Raw genomic sequence first — 19,540 nt, forward strand, 5'->3', positions numbered from 1 at the left:
TAATGTAGAATTTTTTTAAATGGCCATCAGTATTTTCATGAAATTTTTTATAGATGGCGATATCAGTATTATGGTTTGGAAACACCATTTCAAAAGCTGGCGGTTTACAGACTCATCACTACTTTGAGCCATTCCTTTAACATAAGAATGTCCTTTAATGAGTTATGTAATCATTATTGGTATGCTCAAAGGCTCCCTTCCCCTTCTAAACAACTTTAATGCATCAAATAAAATTTTGGAGTGGTAAAGCCAAAAAAAGAGTTGGAGTGAGACATTTTTCCTGCCTAAAAAAACTTGAGGTTGGCAGAAGTTTGTGATGCCAGGGTGGAGGCCTGTCTGGGAGCCACACTTGAAGAGGATGCAGGCAGCAGCAGCAGCAGCAACAACAGCAGCTTTGGGAGCTCTCAGCCCAGAGATAGTAAAAGGATCAGACAACTAGTTACAGATTACAGGGGACCCTTTGCTGACCCTGAGGACAGCTGGCACTGATTGGCAACTCCTTGCCCACATGCAATTCTGGGTCAAAATTCTAGAAGAACTCAGTCAGAAGAATGAATTGATGCTGAGTGAAATGAACAGAACCAAGAGAACATTATACACAGTATCCACATTTTGGGATGATCAACTGATGGACTTTGCTTTTCCCAGAAATGCAATGATCCAAGACAATGATGAAAGACTTATGGTGGAAAATACTCTCCACATTCAGAAAAATAACTATGGAATCTGAATGCAGACCGAAGCATACTATTTTCACTTTTGTTGTTGCTTTTTTGTTATTGTTCTTGTTTATTTTTTCTTGTGTTTAACATGATTGTAATGTATATCCTACATAAAATTGCTTACTGGCTTCGGGAGTGGGGAAGGAAGGGAGGGAGGGAAAAATTTTGGAACTCAAAAATATCATTACATGTAATTGAGAAAAAATAAAATAAATAAATATATTTTAAAATAATTGAGAAGTTAACAATGTGAAAACAGCTACCAAAAAAAAAAAAGCCTCAAATAAAAATGCTCATTGGACCCAAAGCCAGGAAGAATTCCTGGAAAAGTTAAAGAAAGAAATAAGAATGGTAGAGGGGAAAACTGGGAAAAGAAATGGAAGTGATGCAAAAAGAATTGTGAAAATAGAAGTAATAGCTTGGTAAAAGAGGCAAAAAATACAAAAGAAAATAATACTTTATAAAACAGAATTGGATTAATGGTAAAAGAAGCACAAACATTCACTGAAGAGAACTCCTTAAAAAAGCAGAATTGGCCAAATGGATAAAGAGGTACAAAAGTTCACTAAAGAAAATAATTCCTTAAAAAAAGAATTGATCGGGGCAGCTAGGTGGCGCAATGGATAAGGCACTAGCCTTGGATTCGGGAGGACCTGAGTTCAAACCCAGCCTCAGACACTTACTAGCTGTGTGACCCTGGGCAAGTCACTTAAACCCCATTGCCCTGCAAATAAACCCCAAAAAACAAAAAAAGAATTGATCAATTGGAAGCTAATGACTCCATGAAACATCAAAAAACATCAAAACAAAGTCAAAGGAATGAAAAAGTGGAAGAAAATGAGATATCTCATTGAAGAAACAACTGACCTAGAAAACAGAACAAGGAGATTTAAGAACTTAAGAATTATTGGGAGGGACAGCTAGGTGGCACAGTGGATGGAGCACTGGCCCTGGATTCAGGAGGACCTGACTTCAAATCCAGCCTCAGACACTTGACATTTACTAGCTGTGTGACCCTGGGCAAGTCACTTAAATCTAATTGCCTCACAAAAAACAAATAAAGAAACAAACAAGGAGAATTATTGGGCTACCTGAAAGTCATGATCAAAGAAAGAGCCTAAACATCTTATTGAAGAAATCATCAAGAAAAATGGCCCTGTTTTTCAGATCCAGAGAGTTTGTTATTATTTGTCCTTTATTCTCGAAGAGAACCATGATATGGGGGTGGATGTTATGAACTTTCATTGAATTGGATTTAAGTGAGGGAAGGCTGTGGAAGGTCACTAACCTCATTCTCTCCTCCAGAGCCATCTGGGTTCAATGGCAACATATATATCAATACAGTTGGGGATGGGCCCTGGATGTTTAGGCAATTGAGGTTAAATTACTTGGCCAGGGCCACATGGCTAGTAAGTGTCTGTGGCAAGAGTTGAATTCAGGTCCTCTGGGCTCCAGGGCCAGTACTCTAGTCTACTGGTCCACTTAACTAGTGTGATGTGGTCCCCCACACTTTGGGGTTACATGAGGTTCATTACTCCGGATTTTTGAATGCACTTGTGCCATTCCATTCACTTCCCCAGAGTAATGAACCTCATGTAACCCTCAAGTGGGGACCACTTTAAAATCTAAATTGTGGTCGCCTTAATTAGAAGCTTTAGCACCAGTCCTTGGGCATTAAACATTTATTAAAACATACAGAATATTCCCATGGAGTTCAGAAAGTGAGAAAAAAGCCTATTTAGCCTAGAGTTTCCAGCCTGGTCGGGGTTCTCCCCAATCTTCTGGCCACAGCCTGCTTCAATCATGAACTCTCACTTGATTCAATCAGTCTAAGATTAATCTCCAGGTGGGTCTTTGAGTATCTGCTAAATCTCATTATTCTCACAGCGACCAGAGGGTAAAGAGAAATTGAAAGAATCCATTGAATACCTCATGAGAGAGATTCCCAAAACGAAAACTCCTAGGAATATGACAGCCAAGTTCCAGAGCTCCTAGGTCAAAGAGAAAATAATTCAAGCAGACAGAAAGAAAGAATTCAAATATCATGGATCACAGTCAGGAACACACAAGATTTAGCATCTTCCACATTAGAAGAGTAAGGGCTTAGAAGATGATTTACCAGCAGGCAAAGGAGCTAGGATTGGCAACCAAGAATACCCAGCAAAACTGAGGATAATCCTTTAGGGGTAAAAATGGGATATTTAATGAAATAGAGGTCTTCAAGCATTAATGATGAAAAGACCAAAGCTGAATAGAAAATGTACATTCAAACATGAGACGCAAGAGAAGCATAAAAATTTAAATATGAAAGAGTAATCATAAAGGACTCAGTAGTGAAGTCAAACTACTAATATTCATATAGGAAGATATTTATAACTCCCAAGAGGTTTTATCATTATTAATTATCATTAGTAGCAGAAGAAAAGAGTTTATGTAGATAGCGTGCAGAAGGGCATATTAAAGAGGAATGCACTGGGAGAAGGGGCAAGGGGAGAGGTAGAATGGGGTAAGTTTTCTCATATAAACAGGTGTACAAGGAAGAGTTTTTACAATGGAGGGGAAATTGGGGGATGTGGAGGGTGGGCAATTGCTTGAACCTCATCTCATCAGAATTGATTCAAAGAGGGAAGAACACATACTATGTATGTTTGTATGTGTGTATGTATGTATATATAGATATGGTATGTGTATATATATACACATACATAGACTAAATTTGAGTATAGAAATGTATGTATCTTACCCAATAGGGAAATAAAAGGGAAAGGAGGTTGAGAAAGGAGAGGGTGGTAGATGATTAGAGAGTGAGTGAGAGAGAGAGAAAAGAGGGGAGAGGGGAGAGAGAGAGAGGGAGGGAGAGAGGGAGGGAGGGAGGGGGGGGGAGGAGAGAGAGAGAGAGAGAGAGAAGAGAGAAGAGAGAGAGAGAGAGAGAGAGAGAGAGAGAGGGAGAGAGAGGATCAAGGGAGGCAGTGGTTTAAGCAAAATTGAGTTTTCAGGAGGGCCAGCATAAAAAGAGATAAAGAAACAGAAGAAAATAGGATGAAGGGAAACTAAGCATAACTGTAAATGTGAATGGGATAAAACGCACCCATAAAACAGAAAGAATGGATTAGAAGCTAGAATCCAACAATATGTTCTTTGCAAGAGACAAACTTGAAATGAGAAGACACAAAGAAAGTTAGAAATAAAGGGCTGGTGGCAGAATCTAATGTGTTTAAGCTGAAGTAAAAAAGGCAGGAGTAGCAATCATGATCGTAAACAAAGCAAAAGCAAAAGTAGACCTAATTTTAAAAAGATAATCAAAGAAATTTCATTATACTTAAAAGGTCCTACAGACAATGAAGTAATACCAAATTTTTATAGCAAGTTTTTTCTGCAAAAAGTCTCATTCATCAAATATATACTAATGTATATTAGAGTCAAATTTATAAAACAAGAGCCCTTCCCCAAATGATAAATGTACATAGAATATAAACAGGCAGTTTTTAGAAGAAGAATCAAAGCTATTTATAGTCACACAAAAATACTCTAAATCACTATTAATTAGAGAAAAGCAAATTAAAATAACTCTAAGGTATTACCCCATACCTATCAGAAAGGTCAAATGATGAAGGGGGTAGAGTAGTGAATTGGTTCAAACCATTATGAAGAACAATTTGGAACGATGGCCTACAGGGCTATAAAACTGTGCATACCCTTTGACTGACCAATACCATTATTAGGTTTGTATCCTATAGAGATAAAAACAAAACAGGAAAAGGAATATATGTACAAAATATTTATAGCAACTCCTTTCATGGTGGCAAAGAATTGGAAATATAGGGGATGCTTATCAATTGGGGAACGGCTGAGCAAGTTGTGGCATATGACTGAAGGACTATGCAATAAGAAATGGTGTGGGGGCAGCGAGGTGGCACAGTGGATAAAGCAGTGGCCCTGGATTCAGGAGGACCTGAGTTCAAATTTGGCCTCAGATACTTGACACTTACTAGCTGTGTGACCCTGGGCAAGTCACTTAATCATCATTGCCCTGCCCCCCAAAAATGGTGTGGAGGGGAGTTTCATTAAAACATGGCAAGACCTATATGAACTGATGCAAAGTGAAGTGAGAACTAGAACATTGTGCACAGTAACAGCAATACTTTAATGGTGATCAACTGTGAAAGACTTAGCTGTTCTGATCAATATAATGATCCAAGATAATTCCAAAGAACTCATGATGAAAAAATGCTATCTACCTCCATAGAGATGAATTCTGAGGGCAAATTAAAGTATAATTTTCTCATTTTCTTAATTTTTCTTACTTTTTTTTGAGAATACAGCTAATATATTGCTTGCCTTCTCAGAGAGAGTGAGGGGGAAGAAGGGATGGAGAGAATTTGGAATTCAAAATTGTAAAAGAAAAGAATGTTAAAAATAATCAACTAAAATGTTTAAAATTTTTTTTTACCATTCAAAAGTTTTCCTGAATAGTAAAATAGAAATTCACCTATCAATTATTAATTTAGGTAATCCTCATATATTACTTTCAATCTCTTATACTATAAAATCATTAAAAACACTGAAAAAAAGCTGGAAAATGAACCAGCTTAAATTCCTCATTCCTTTTTTTTTGCTTGTTTATTCTGTTTTTACTGTGATCTTAGTGTTAACTGTAAAAAGGGAAACTGCCAAATTAAGGCAGCAGAAAGAAAAAGTCCTGAACAGGGATCAAACTGGATATTTAGTTTATGAATGAGAGTTGGATGTGGTCTTGTTCTACACCAAATAAGTGTTTTCTCTTTTATATCATTCAAGTATTCAATCTGAGGGAGAGTTGCTGATATATTATCGTGGATCATATATTTTTCAGTGTTTCATATGGTAAGCAGATGCAGCACAAGTCAACACAATCCAAGGTGACAGGAATTTGAGAAGAAAATTGCTTTTGGGTTCTCTATACATTATCAGTTATGTGACAGTAAGTACTTGACACCAATATTATATATACAGTAGCTAGGAGTAGGTAATTTTCTTTCCTTTTTGTTTCTGCTACAGATTCCCAGAGGGTTCTTTTGTACATGTACTATATCATTAAAGGTGTACTGTAAAATATCATTGTATGTCATCTTTTAAAAAGAGAATATACACCTCCTACCAAATATGTTATAGATTAAAATGGGTAGGTCCAAGTGTATTTCTCCCCCCCAAAATGTAGGAGGAAGTAAAATCTCCTGCAAATTTTCATTTTTCTATGATAGAATATTACATGCTAGGTCACAAAACTTCCTAATAAAAGTTGATTTTAAAATTCCATAACTCAGTAAATAAAGTCACATGGTAAAGAGAATTCTTCATTGCTAGGTATGGAAAATTAACTTTATTTTTATATAAATATCACAGTACTTTATTGCACAAAATGCTCCTTTACATATGAGTTAAAATTTTTACATTAGAGCAAATTATTTTAGGTTGAATTTGTAACTATTGATTAAAACGTGCATTACCACTGATTAATGAGTAAAACAACAGTTAGGTACAGAATAATAAGAATTATTATTAATAATTCCCAAGCATGTTCATATTAAATTCTTGTAGATGCTCTCTATTTTATGAAAATATGATTTTATCTTTTTCCTTGATTTCAATCATTTCTTATTTTTCTTTTAAGAAGTATATGTCCATTTCTGTCCACCCCCAAAACAAACAAAACCAATCACATGATGTCAAATTAATTCCATGGCAGCACATAGAGTAGTGAGTCACTGAGTGAAGCTTTTTTTAATGAACACATTAGGAAAGCTGGCATTCAGTTCTAGAACAACTCTATTATCAATCTGTGAACAGAAGGACACATCAAGTAAAGAAAGATTTTTACAAGATTCCAGCAATTTTCTTAAAGATGCGGGGCTTACCATTCTTGTCCCTATTAAGAAAAAGAGAACATTAAGTGAATTGTTTATTTAAAAATATGCTTTTAATGACTTCATTAAGTATTAATATTTCACAGAAAATGAATTGCTCTTTCTAAAACTTGATATAAATTTGCATACTTTTGATCACTGCAAATCCCTGAGATAATTTAATGACTTCTATTTTAAAAGTCTGGATTTCCTTTTCTTTATGAGGTTTAGACCTTGAATTTTGGCAATACTTTTCATATGATATGAAGAATAATGTTGGCCATTTGCGTTCCTATTTTCTCATTCTAAAATAAGTAGCAGTAATGGAAGTAATTTTGGCCCAACTAGGGTTCCTCAAATGAGGGAAATTTTTAAGGAAGATCTATGAAGTTATTAAAAAAAAATCAACCCTTGAAAAGTATGTTTAAGTTTCTTACAGATTACTATTTTCTTTTTTTTTTTTTTTTTTGCGGGACAATGGGGGTTAAGTGACTTGTCCAGGGTCACATAGCTAATAAGTGTCAAGTATCTGAGGCTGGATTTGAACTCAGGTACTCCTGAATCCAGGGCCAGTGCTCTATCCACTCTAGCTGCCCCAGATTACTATTTTCTATTAAAAACACTTTAAAGAACATGACATCAGAAATTTGATTGTTGTTAACTTCTACCTTTGGCTTATTGGTGTAGTGGAAAAAGTATTGTTTCTGGAATCAGAAAATTTTGATTCAAATTATTCTATTTTTAATTAGCTTATGAACTTACATTGGTCATTGTATGTCTAGGCTTCACTTATCTATGAAAAGAGGAGGCTAGACAAGATGATCTTCAAGATCCTATTTTAAACATTCTGTAATAATTGATCTTTGCTCATCATTTTCTCATTAAAACTGTCCCCTTCTCAGCTTCTTTAGTTCTGTTTATTGGTATCACTATTTAAAATGTCATCCAGATCCAAAACTTTAGTCATTTTTGACTCTTCACTCTCCATACCCCCAATTCGGTTATCAAGACTTACAGATTCTACTTTCACAGTATCTATAATATTACTCTTTCTCCCTCCAGTCACATTGACATGATCCAGTCAATTGAGGTTCTTACTACTTCTCACCTGGATAGCATCAGGAATAACAAATTTTTGTCTCTAGTCCACCCTCTCTAAAATCCATCTTTCAAGAAGCTAGGTGGCACAGTAAATCAAGTACTGGGCTTGGGGACAGAAAGAATTGAGTTCAAATCCAGTCTCAGACATTTCCTAGCTGTATACTCTGGGTAAGTCACTTAACCTTTGCCTGCCTGCCTCTTTTCTCTCAAATGTAACATGGGTATAATAATGGCACCTATCTCACAAAATTGTTGTGAGGAACAAATGAGATAATATTTGTAAAGCACTTTTTAGTACAGTACCTGGCACATAGTAGGCTTTTTTTCCAATTATTTAGATCTGATTTGATTTGTGTGAAAAGTGCTTTGTAATTGTGTTCATAGAGTTCCTGGGTTTGTCTTGGCAAGGAGACTCCCAAGTATTTTATATTGTCTACTGTTATTTTAAATGGAATTTCTCTATCTCTTGCTGCTGGACTTTGTTGGTCATGTATAGAAATGCTGATGATTTATGTGGATTTATTTTATATCCTGCTACTTTGCTAAAGTTGTTATTGTTTCGATTAGTTTTTAGTTTGATTCTCTAGGATCTCTAAGTATACTCATCATATCATCTGCAAAGAGTGATAGTTTTGTTCCTCCTTGCCTATTCTAATTCCTTAATACCCTTTTCTTCTCTGATTGCTAAAGCTAACATTTCTAGTAAAATATTAAATAATAGAGGTGATAATGGACATCCCTGTTTCACCCCTGATCTTATTGGGAAGGCCTCTAATTTATCTCTGTTGCTATAATACTTGCTGATGGTTTAAATAGATACTACTTATTATTTTAAGGAAAGGCACTATCCTATTCCTAAGCTCTCTCATTGTTTTTATTAGGAATGGGTGTTGTATTTTGTCACAAACTTTCTCTGCTTCTATTGAGACAATCATATGATTTTGGTTAGTTTTCTTATTGACGTGGTTGATTATATTAATAGTTTTGCCTAATGTTGAACCAGCCCTGCATTCCTGGCATAAATCCCACCTGGTCAAAGTGTATTATCCTGGTGATCACTTGCTGTAATCTCCTTGCTAATATCTTATTTAAGATTTTAGCATCAATATTAATTAGGGAAATTGATCTATAATATTCTTTCTCTGTTTTGGCTCTGCCTGGTTTTGGTATCAACACCATATTTGTGTCATAAAAGGAATTTGGTAGAACTCCTTCACCTATTTTTCCAAATAATTTGAATAATATTGGAATTAATTGGAATATTGTTCTTTAAATGTTTGGTAGAATTCACTTGAAAACCCATCTGGCCCTGGAGATTTTTTCTTAGGGAGTTCATTAATGGCATGTTTAATTTCTTTTTCTGATATGGGCTTATTTAAGGATTTTAGTTCCTCTTCAGTTAACCTGGGCAGTTTGTATTTTTGTAAATATTTATCCATTTCATTTAGATTGTCAAATTTATTGGCATACAGTTGGGCAAAATAGTTCCTAATTATTGCTTTAATTTCCACTTCATTGGTGGTGAAATCACCCCTTTCTTTTTTTTTTTTTTTTGGGCAGGGCAATGGGGGTTAAGTGACTCGCTCAGGGTCACACAGCTAGTAAGTGTCAAGTGTCTGAGGCCAGATTTGAACGCAGGTCCTCCTGAATCAAGGGCTGGTGCGTTATCCACTGTGCCACCTAGTTGCCCTACCCCCTTCATTTTTGATACTGGTAATTTGGTGTGTTTTTTTAATCAAATTAACCAATGGTTTATATATTTTATTGATTTTCTCATAAAACCAGCTCTTAGTTTTATTGATTAATTCTATAGTTTTCTTGCTTTCAATTTTATTAATTTCTCCTTTAATTTTCAGACTCTTCTAATTAGTATTTAATTGGGGATTTTAATTTGTTCTTTTCTAGCTTTTAAAGTTTCATGCCCAATTCATTTATCTCCTCTTTCTCTTTTTTATTCATGTAAGCATTTAGAGATATAAAATTTCCCCTAAGCACTGCTTTGGCTGTATCCCATAGGTTTTGGTATGTTGTCTCATTATTATTATTGTCTTGGATGAAGTTATTGATTGTTTCTATCATTTGTTGTTTGACCCATTCATTCTTTAGAATGAAATTATTTAGTTTCCAATTAAGTTTCTGTCTACCTTTCCATGGTTCTTTATTACATGTAATATTTATTGCATCATGATCTGAGAAGGATGCATTTACTATTTCTGCCTTTCTACATTTGACTATGAGGTTTTTGTGCCCGAATACATGATCAACTTTTGAATACGTGCCATGTACTGCTGAGAAAAAAGATATATTCTTTTCTATCCTCATTCAGTTTTCTCTAGACATCTATCATATCTAACTTTTCTAACAATCTATTCACATCTTTAATTTCTTTATTTGTTTTTCAGCTAGATTTAGCTAATTCTGAGAGGGGAAGATTCAGATACCCCATTAGTATAGTTTTGCTATCTATTTCCTCTTATAACTCATTTAACTTCTCCTCTAAGAATTTGGATGCTATACCACTTGGTGCATACATGTTTAATATTGATATTTCTTCATTTTCTATAGTACCTTTTAGCAAGTGTAGTTTTCCTTCCTCATCTCTACATAGTAGCTCTTATATATGCATTGTGCCTTCCCATTTCCACAAAATGATCTTCCTATGAGGATGCCTAAATGGTCACCACTGCTCTATGTAAAAAAGTTCTGTGGTTCCCCACTGTCAGTTGGATAAAATACAAACTATTTAACCTTTTACTCAAGGCCCAATGTAATTTGACTCCAAACTATCTTTCCAAATCTATTACATTCTACTCTCTTTTATACACTATATTTCAGCCAAACTGGACCTCAGTGCATTCCTATATGTTGTCATCTATTCCTGAAATGCACTTCCCCCATATGACTGTTGCTTAAAATCTTTCTCTTCCTTTTAAGATCAGCTCAGAGGTAAGTTCATCTATGACATCTTCACTAAATTTTACAGAATTCCAAAGTTGAAAGAGACCTCAGAGACCATTTTATCCAACTTTATAAAGCACATATAGTTCCTTATAAAGATACTATACAGGGGGGCAGCTAGGTGGCGCAGTGGATAAAGCACCGGCCCTGGATTCAGGAGTACCTGAGTTCAAATCCGGCTTCTGACACTTGACACTTACTAGCTGTGTGACCCTGGGCAAGTCATTTTACCCTCATTGCCCACAAAAAACAAAGAACTATATGGTATAGTTCCAAAATGTTTTCAAGAATGGCTAGACCAATTCACAGTTCAACCAGTCCACAGACTGTTTCTTGAGAGGCCCTCCAAGAATTGTCATTATTCAATTTTTGTCATCTTTGACACATTTCTCCTCATCCTATTGTAATATTAGCACAACTACATCATGCAACCCCTTCTAACTGTTCACATAAATGTACCTTTCAAGGCTTCTATTGAGTCTTGGGGTTTACATTTCAAAGTTTCAACTCAGCATGATCAGGAATGCTTTAAAGTTCTCTATTATATTAAATAGCTATTTTATTTCCTGTAGAATTAGAGTTAATTTTTTCAGGGCAAGTTATTCTGGGTTGTAAGCCTATATCTCTTGTCTTTTAGAATACTGTAGCAAGGTGGTGCAGTGGACAGACTGCTGGGCTTGGACTCAGAAAACCTGAGTTCTTATCTTGCCTCAGACACTTACTAGCTGTGTGACTTTGAAAAAGTTGCTTAATCTCTGATTTCTTCAGTTTCTTCATTTGTAAAATGAAGATTAATATAACATAGGGTTGTTGTAAGGATCAAATCAAATAGCATTTAAAAAGCACTTAGCACAAAGTCGCTAGCACTAAGTAGCTACTTAATAAATGCTATTATTATTATCATGATTAGTTATTAGTTATTAAATCTCCTCTCATTATGACAAGTTTCCAGGTCTTCTGTGATCCTGATTCTATTTCATTGGTACTTGAACTCTTTCCTTCTCTCTGCTTGCAATATTTTTTAATTTGATTTGGAAGCTCTGGATTTTGACCATGACATTCCAGAAACTTTTCCTTTTGGGTTTTTGGATTAGTTTTTTTTTTCCTTTTCTTTAAAGAAATGATTGGTGGATTGTTTTTATTTTCACTTTACCTTTGGTTCTAATAGATCTGTGTAGTTTCCACTTATTATTTCTTGAAATATAGTTTCTAAGCTTTTAAAGAAAACATTCCAATCTCTTGAGCATGTTTTTCAGACTGTTGTTTTTGATAGTAGACTCTACCTTTTCCACCAGCATTTTTCTAATATTTTGTTGTTGTTTTTGTTTTCAATAATTTCTTGCTATTCATGGACTTGTACCTGGTCAATTATAATTTTTCAGGGAATCTGTTACTTGGGTAAGGTATAATATTTTCTGTGCTTAGCTATTTATTCTCTGTCTACTTCTTTCCTTCAGAGCTTTTATTTAATTTTAATTCTTACTTTATTTCCTTCAGGTATTCATGTAATCCTTGTGCATAAATCTCTTTTCCCCTTTGAGTTTCTACTTGAATTTGTTGTAGATATAATCTTTTTTAGGTTGAATTTTTGGGTATCTCTGGATATAAACTTACATACATGTATAAAACACGTACATATTATATAAATACATGCATGTGCATGTATATTACACGTGTATATATGTATGTGTATATCTATGTATGTATGTTAGCACTCAGTATCTTCTGTTAAAGGTAGCTGGATGGCACAGTGGATAAAGTGCTGGCCCTAGAGTCAAGAAGACTCATCTTCCTGAATTCAAATTTGGGCCTCAGATACTTACTAGTTGTGTGACCCTAGGCAAGTCACTTAACCCTGCTTGCCTCAGTTTTCTTATCTGTAAAATGAGCTGGAGAAGGAAATAGAAAACTGCTCTATCATCTTTGCCAAGAAAACCCCAAATGGGGTCATAGAGTCAGATACAACCAAACAAGAACCACACAACAGTTTTCTATTTACTCCTATCTGCAACCTTAGTTCCTGAATTAGGGATTTGTGCAGAGGCCAGATTGCCTTAGGCTATGTATTTGGGTGGAGCAGTCAGCATGAGCCTCAAGTTTCTTTACACTAGCCTCTGCCTTCTGAGGTACTGTCAATGTTAAGAGCAGTGGAGTTGGGGGTTAGCTTCCTTCCCCAACCCCCCCTCAAGATGGTTGAAATTCATAGTGCTGGATCTTCAGGGCTGCTTAATGGAATCTCAGTAGAAAGTTCCATGGACCTCTGAGCCTCTGAGGTGCTGCTGCCCCTGGACTAGTAATTGTGGCTTCCAGTTGCTTTTAACATCCATGCTGTGGGTTTTAGACAACCCAGGGGATTTCTTGTAGGAGCCTTCCTTTCTTTCTGTCTTTGGATACAAAGCCTTGAGGGCTCTGAGTGTTTCTGGTCTAACTCTAATCATGTTGGAAGGCTTCTGGTCTCTCTCTTTTCCACACAATTCTTGATAATTAGCAATCATATTCCTCCTAACTCTTCCTTCTACATGTAAAACTTCCTCAGCAATTGATCATTATATGGAAGATTTTGGGTTATCTTTTCAACCAACTTAAACATGGCAATAAGCTTCCTAAAAGGTAGAATCCATACCTAAACAAAATACTCCAGATGCATAATGATCATCAGAGCACAAGAGACTATTACCTCCTTTATTCTGGATATTATGCTTCTCAATATCATTCATAATTACTTTAGATTATTTTGGCTACCATGATACTGTTGACTCATGCTGACCATACAGTCCAACAAAATCCCCTGGATTGTTTCACAGGAATTGTTCCTTTAGTCATAACCTCACTTACTCAAATGTACTTGTGAAACTGATTTTTTGAACTTAAAAATAGGCCTTCTCCTTCATATCTATCAAACTTCACTTTACCAAAATTAATGTATTCTAGATGCTGAAATCTTTTGGATTCTGACTCTGCCATCTGAGGTATTAGCTTTGACTCTTAGTGCAAATTTGAAAATTCGATAAATATTCCATCAGTGCCCATAATCATATCCATGATAAATGTGAACAGCACACACAGGCCAACAACAAGTTTCTGGGACATTCATCTAGAAACCTGCTTCCTGTTGAAAAACTATTTGTTGAGACATCCAACATTTTGTTCACAGAAATGTTTTGTTAAAATCGAGGGCAGCTAGGTGGTGTAGTGGATAAAGCACTGGCCCTGGATTCAGAAGGATCTGAGTTCAAATCTGAACTCAGACACTTGACACCAGCTGTGTGACCCTGGGAAAGTCCACTTAACCCTCATTGTCCTGCCCAAGAAAAAAAAAAGGGGGAGATGTTTTGTCAAAATCTAGTCATGCCTATATCTACAATGAATGTTCTCGAGCTCTGTCCTTGTGGTAATATTTCAAAAAAGAAAATAAAGTTAATCTGGCAAGACAGGAGCTGATTTTTATGAAATTGTGCTGGCTCTTCTGATAATTGTTTCCCTCTATAAATTCTCATGAATTATCTTTTACATAATATGCTAGAAGAATTCCAGGCACCAAAGCTTGCAGACATTACCCCCCATCCTTTTTCTTTCTTTTCCTAAAAAAAAATTTTTTTGGACATTTACTATTTTCCAGAAAGTGGTCTGTCCTCAAGTCTTTCTGATTTGATCTTATATTTGTTAGAGATGAGACTTGAATCCAAGTATCCCTGATTTTATGTTTTAAACCTTCCTAATGAGTATTATCATTCACAGTCCTGGAATTGCCTTCCATCTTCTTTTTTGATCAGCCTCTAAGATCTCTCAAATGATCAATATTATGGTTATAACTGTATTTTAGGGTGATGGCATTATTTTTATTTATTTATTTATTTTTGGTGAGGCAATTGGGGTTAAGTGACTTGCCCAGGGTCACACAGCTAGTAAGTGTTAAGTGTCTGAGGCCAGATTTGAACTTGGGTCCTCCTGAATCCAGGGCCGGTGCTTTATCCACCTAGCAGTCCCATGATAGCATTATTTTAAGGATATGTTGACCCCTTTTAAAAAATCCTAATTGCTTCTATATTCTTTTGTACTTTGTAGGGTACCCAACATAATAACAATTTATATTCAGTGAAGATGTTTTTTCACCCCCTCTCCCAACAAAAGTTGTTTTCATATCAAAGAAATATGATTTTAAGATAATTCACAGAATATTTCCTTACCTAATATATCTAGCTGCCGCAAACGAGAGCAGTTATTAGCCAGCTCTTCAATATCTGTGTCACACACAGACCTGTTGGCTGTAAGAAAGAGCTTTTGCAAGTTTGGTAGTTTCCGTGCAAGAGTTTGCAAAGCATCCAGTGCTGCTCTGTAGGGTAGGGCACCAACCAAGATCAAGTTCCTCCAAAGCTGACATCCAGAAGCCAGTTCTGTTATTCCATTTTCAGTAATATTCTTGCATCTCCAAAGATCCAGGGTACGAAGTTTTTTGCATTTGGCTCCTATCATACTGGCGATCACATCATAGTCTTCGATCTGTGAATCAAACAAGATTATTATTTTATATACTTTTATTCACAGAAATGTAAATTTAAAAAAATAATATGAGTTTTAATTACCCACTAAAGTTTGCATGTGTGTGTGTGTGTGTGTGTGTGTGTGTGTGTGTGTGTGTGAGAGAGAGAGAGTGAGATTCTTGGCATCTGTCATACCAAGGGAATCCCTGAACAGTTGCCATAGCCCCAAGGCTTAGTTGTTATAGAAATTCTGCTCCTCATTGCCATAGTTTGGCATTTTTCTTCCCTATTCTTCTCTTTTTTCTCTCAACCTCCAATTGCTTGGGGCTAGTTCTCTAGGCAGGTACAGAATGGGGAATAAGGTGGCAGGACTAACAAGTCAAAAGGAAAGGGTAACCCCCCAAGACTCCTCTTTCCATTTGACCCGATCACCCAGTGGTTATGGCTGATTAAGCCCCAGTCCCAATCTAGTCTGATAATACAAGATTTCCACTCCCTATCCCCACCCCATCCACCTCCTCATCTCCAGTCCCTATGAGACTAGTTCTGTTCTTCACCCCAGGGATGTATACCCCATCTCATTTTGTTATAACAAAAATTCTACCATTTTCCTCTATGTGACTATTTCTACAATGTCTGCCTGAAAAAACAGAAGGTGGGGGAGGGAAGATAGGGTGGAGTTTTTAAATTACTGTGAACTGCCTATCTACTCCCATTCCCAAGAGGAAAGAAAAGCAGGAAGGTCAATACCTAAATATAAGGAAGAAAAGGGGGTGGTAGAAACTAGTCAAGGAGTTTCTTTAGGGGTTTGTATTAATAGAAGCCACTGCCCCTATAGCTCCCTGAGCACTATCTCTTGGAACTCCCTTCTTGGTTCCGCATTTCACCTTAATCCCTTTCTAGCACCTAATCTCAGAGTCCTTTATTCTTGGTCCCACTTCCCCCAAGTGCTATCCTGTTATAGACACTACCAGCAGTACAATTATGGATTTAAGCTGGAGGACTTGCCTGGTAAGTGAAGAAAGAGGGTATCTTGTTTCTGGTACAAAAAAAGTGGATAAATGGCACCTGAAGTTGAATTTGAATACATTTTCTCCATAGACACGCTATTACATGATGATTAACTTCTAATGTAGTTTACTACATTAATGGATCATAGGATACATGGTTATTTTAAATTACCTACCACTACTTAGAACATTGTTTCTATAGGAAAATGTTTCAGATTTCCAACACCAAACTTACATCTGAACTTTTCAAACACAACCCTTAAACAACAGTTAGTTGGTTATCTGTATACTCACATTCTTATTAATAAAGATATGCCCATGGGGCAGCTAGGTGGCACACTGTGTGTGTGTGTGTGTGTGTGTGTGTGTGTGTGGCACCGGCCCTGGAGTCAGGAGCACCTGAGTTCAAATCCGGCCTCAGACACTTAACACTAATTAGCTGTGTGACCCTGGGCAAGTCACTTAACCCCAACTGCCTCACCCCCCCCCCCCAAAAAAAAAGATATGCCCACCAATGTTTGAACATCTTCAGTATACCACAAAGTGATAAAAGTCACTATTTAATATAAATTATTTAATGAAATTCTATGCATAATGATTCATGAATTAAAAACAAATTCATTTTAAGGAACACCATCACCAAGTTTTACAGAACTGAGGTCCTAATACTACCATTTTGTGCCTACAATTGGGCTCCTGAACTTTAACCTACTGGAAGATTCTCTTACTAGATTTGTCACTAAAAAATCCATGCCACCTGCTGTCTGCCTAAGAAGAATATTTACTTTGTTAGATTCATTAAACACCATTTTTGTATGGTAACAGACCCTAATGAAGAACAGTGGTAATCAGTTACACAAACCATTAGGTTTGGAATTTAATGGATACAACTGGAATAATCTAACACTATAATCTGTTAGTATTAATAAGCAGCTAGACAACTACAAGATGGAGTTTGGAAACTGCTAACAAAAGACTGAACATTTTAGTCCTTAGGTTCATGTGTTGCTGTTTTCTTGCTGCTGATGGATACTGATAAAAGTTGCCCAGTTGACCTGAAGAAGAAAAAAACACAGTAAGGTGATAGGAAAAATAGAAATTGTGTGTAAATGAGGTGATTTGTATATAATGTAATCTAAAAACATTAAGGTATTCTGAGATGTGTGAAAAACCTAGCAAAATTATTAAAGTTTTAAGTATTGCTATGTTCCTTACAGGAATAATATGAGAGAAACAGTGAAATGAAAAGATATACTAAAATTTCTCAGTCCATCTTATAGTTTCACTTTCAGAATATCTATTTTGATATTCTGAGTATAGAATATAGGATAGCTCTTAAAATTTAAATATAACAATATTTTGTTTGAAAGTTTTTATTTTAAAATGTGATTTTTTTTTTAGTGAGGCAATTGGGGTTAAGTGACTTGCCCAGGGTCACACAGCTAGTAAGTGCTAAGTGTCTGAGGCCGGATTTGAACTCAGGTACTCCTGACTCCAGGGCCGGTGCTTTATCCACTGCGCCACCTAGCCGCCCCCTAAAATATGTGATTTAACAAGTTTTTCATGCCTGTTAAACTACAGGCCAAATTTCTTTCTAGCAGAATATTTTCATTTTTATAATGGGAGTCAAAGAGAAAATGGAATCCAGAAAGCAAAATGGGATATAAGGCATCTGTCCTCTTAAGTGAAGGAACCTGCATATAGAATTTCAACAATTTACAATTAAGCAGTTTAAAAGTATTTTGACATTAATGGAAATAGTTTTAATGAGGCTGAATTTGTAGCCAGTGGATTTTTGTTTCTTTCTGTTTCTTTTAAATTTTTAAATTAAACATTTTTTTTTTTTGCCATTAATCTTAAGTAGTATGTAAACTCAGTTGCTATTAGAACTGTGGGCAGTATTGAATATAGAGGTTTCTATGACTGATGTAACAAGAATGAAACTAGGTTCTAGCAACTTTTTTGGGGGGGGGGCAATGGGGGTTAAGTGACTTGCCCAGAGTCACACAGCTAGTATGTGTCCAGTGTCTGAGGCCGGATTTGAACTCAGGTACTCCTGAATCCAGGGCCGGTGCTTTATCCACTGCGCCATCTAGCTGCCCCCGGTTCTAGCAACTTTATAGTCAATCAAGAATGTACCGGGGCAGCTAGATGGCTCAGTAGATAAAGCACTGGCCCTGGATTCAGGAGTACCTGAGTTCAAGTCTGGCCTCAGACACTTAACACTTACTAGCTGTGTGACCCTGGGCAAGTCACTTAGCCCCAACTGCCTCACCAAAAACAAAAACAAAAACAACAACAACACAAAAGAATGTACCATTATATTTTGCCTCACTTCAATAAAGAAATGTTGACAGGATGAAAAAAAGGGTATAATCTGAAGAAACTGAAGTCTAATTGTAATTAGATCACATATTTTTACATTGTGAAGATATGTGTGTATGTATGTATTTATGCATGTATGTATGCATACATACATACCTCCATTACTTCTGAATAAGTAGGGAATAATTATACAGTACCTTTTTTCCTAAGAGTTCAGAGCTCTCATATTTATTATGACATTCATTTTCACATACTTTTTGTTTTGTTTTGTTTTGTTTTGTGGGGCCATGGGGGGTTAAGTGACTTACCCAGGGTCACACAGCTAGTAAGTGTCAAGTGTCAAGTGTCTGAGGTCGGATTTGAACTCAGGTACTCCTGAAATCCAGGGCCAGTGCTTTATCCACTGCACCACCTAGCTGCCCCGTACTTATTACTTTTAAAAACAATTCCTATAGGATTCAGGTTTCATTGCTTTACTTTTCAGAAAGGAAAAAAAAAAAGTCCAAGGAGTAAAGGATTTGACCAGGGGTCATACAATTAGTGGGCAGCAAACACAAGAATATAAAGCCAGTGTTCTGATTGTCAAACTGGTAGGTAGTTCTCTTCTGGTAAATGGTATTGCTTGTTCCACACCAGCAAGAGATGTCAATGATGACACTGATATTCTTCAGAGACAAAAACTGAGCTGCATATTACTGGTTACCTGATGAAACCTTTTATGAGAACCAAGTAAAAGAATGACTACAGACCATTTCTTGATAAATAAGCGCTATATTTTTAGAGCTGTCAAAACATAGAGCATATGGCCAACATTTATTCATAAAGGGATTTATTACTAAGTGAGTAGGTTATTAAGGTTCTCCCCTTAATTTTTTTCTCCTTGTTTTGTCAATAGCTATTTCACTGCTACTTAGCATATTTGCCAAGTAGAAGACAGTGGTAGCAACTGCTACTTGCTAATAGATACAGTAAAAGGTTTGGTGGGGAAGAAGGCTAAAACTGGCCTTCTGAGGTGGTACAGCAGTGCAGCAGTATAGAAGAAAGAGGCCTAAACTGGGAGG

The 19,540-nt window shown here is 36.2% G+C and overlaps 1 protein-coding gene across 1 annotated transcript in view; it reads right to left on the reverse strand.

Annotated features, from left to right (window-relative positions):
* Positions 1 to 6,068: 6,068 nt before the first annotated feature.
* The window catches only part of FBXL4 (F-box and leucine rich repeat protein 4), a 135,214-nt gene continuing 121,742 nt past the window's right edge, over positions 6,069 to 19,540 (reverse strand). Inside the window, 4 exon segments of the mRNA XM_043999398.1 lie at positions 6,069 to 6,627; positions 14,851 to 14,971; positions 14,973 to 15,040; positions 15,043 to 15,163. Of these exon segments, the coding sequence (XP_043855333.1) occupies positions 6,464 to 6,627; positions 14,851 to 14,971; positions 14,973 to 15,040; positions 15,043 to 15,163 (474 nt within the window). The 3' untranslated portion in view covers positions 6,069 to 6,463.

The sequence above is a fragment of the Dromiciops gliroides genome, chromosome 4 (assembly GCF_019393635.1).
Source record: "Dromiciops gliroides isolate mDroGli1 chromosome 4, mDroGli1.pri, whole genome shotgun sequence".
Lineage (NCBI taxonomy): Eukaryota > Metazoa > Chordata > Mammalia > Microbiotheria > Microbiotheriidae > Dromiciops > Dromiciops gliroides.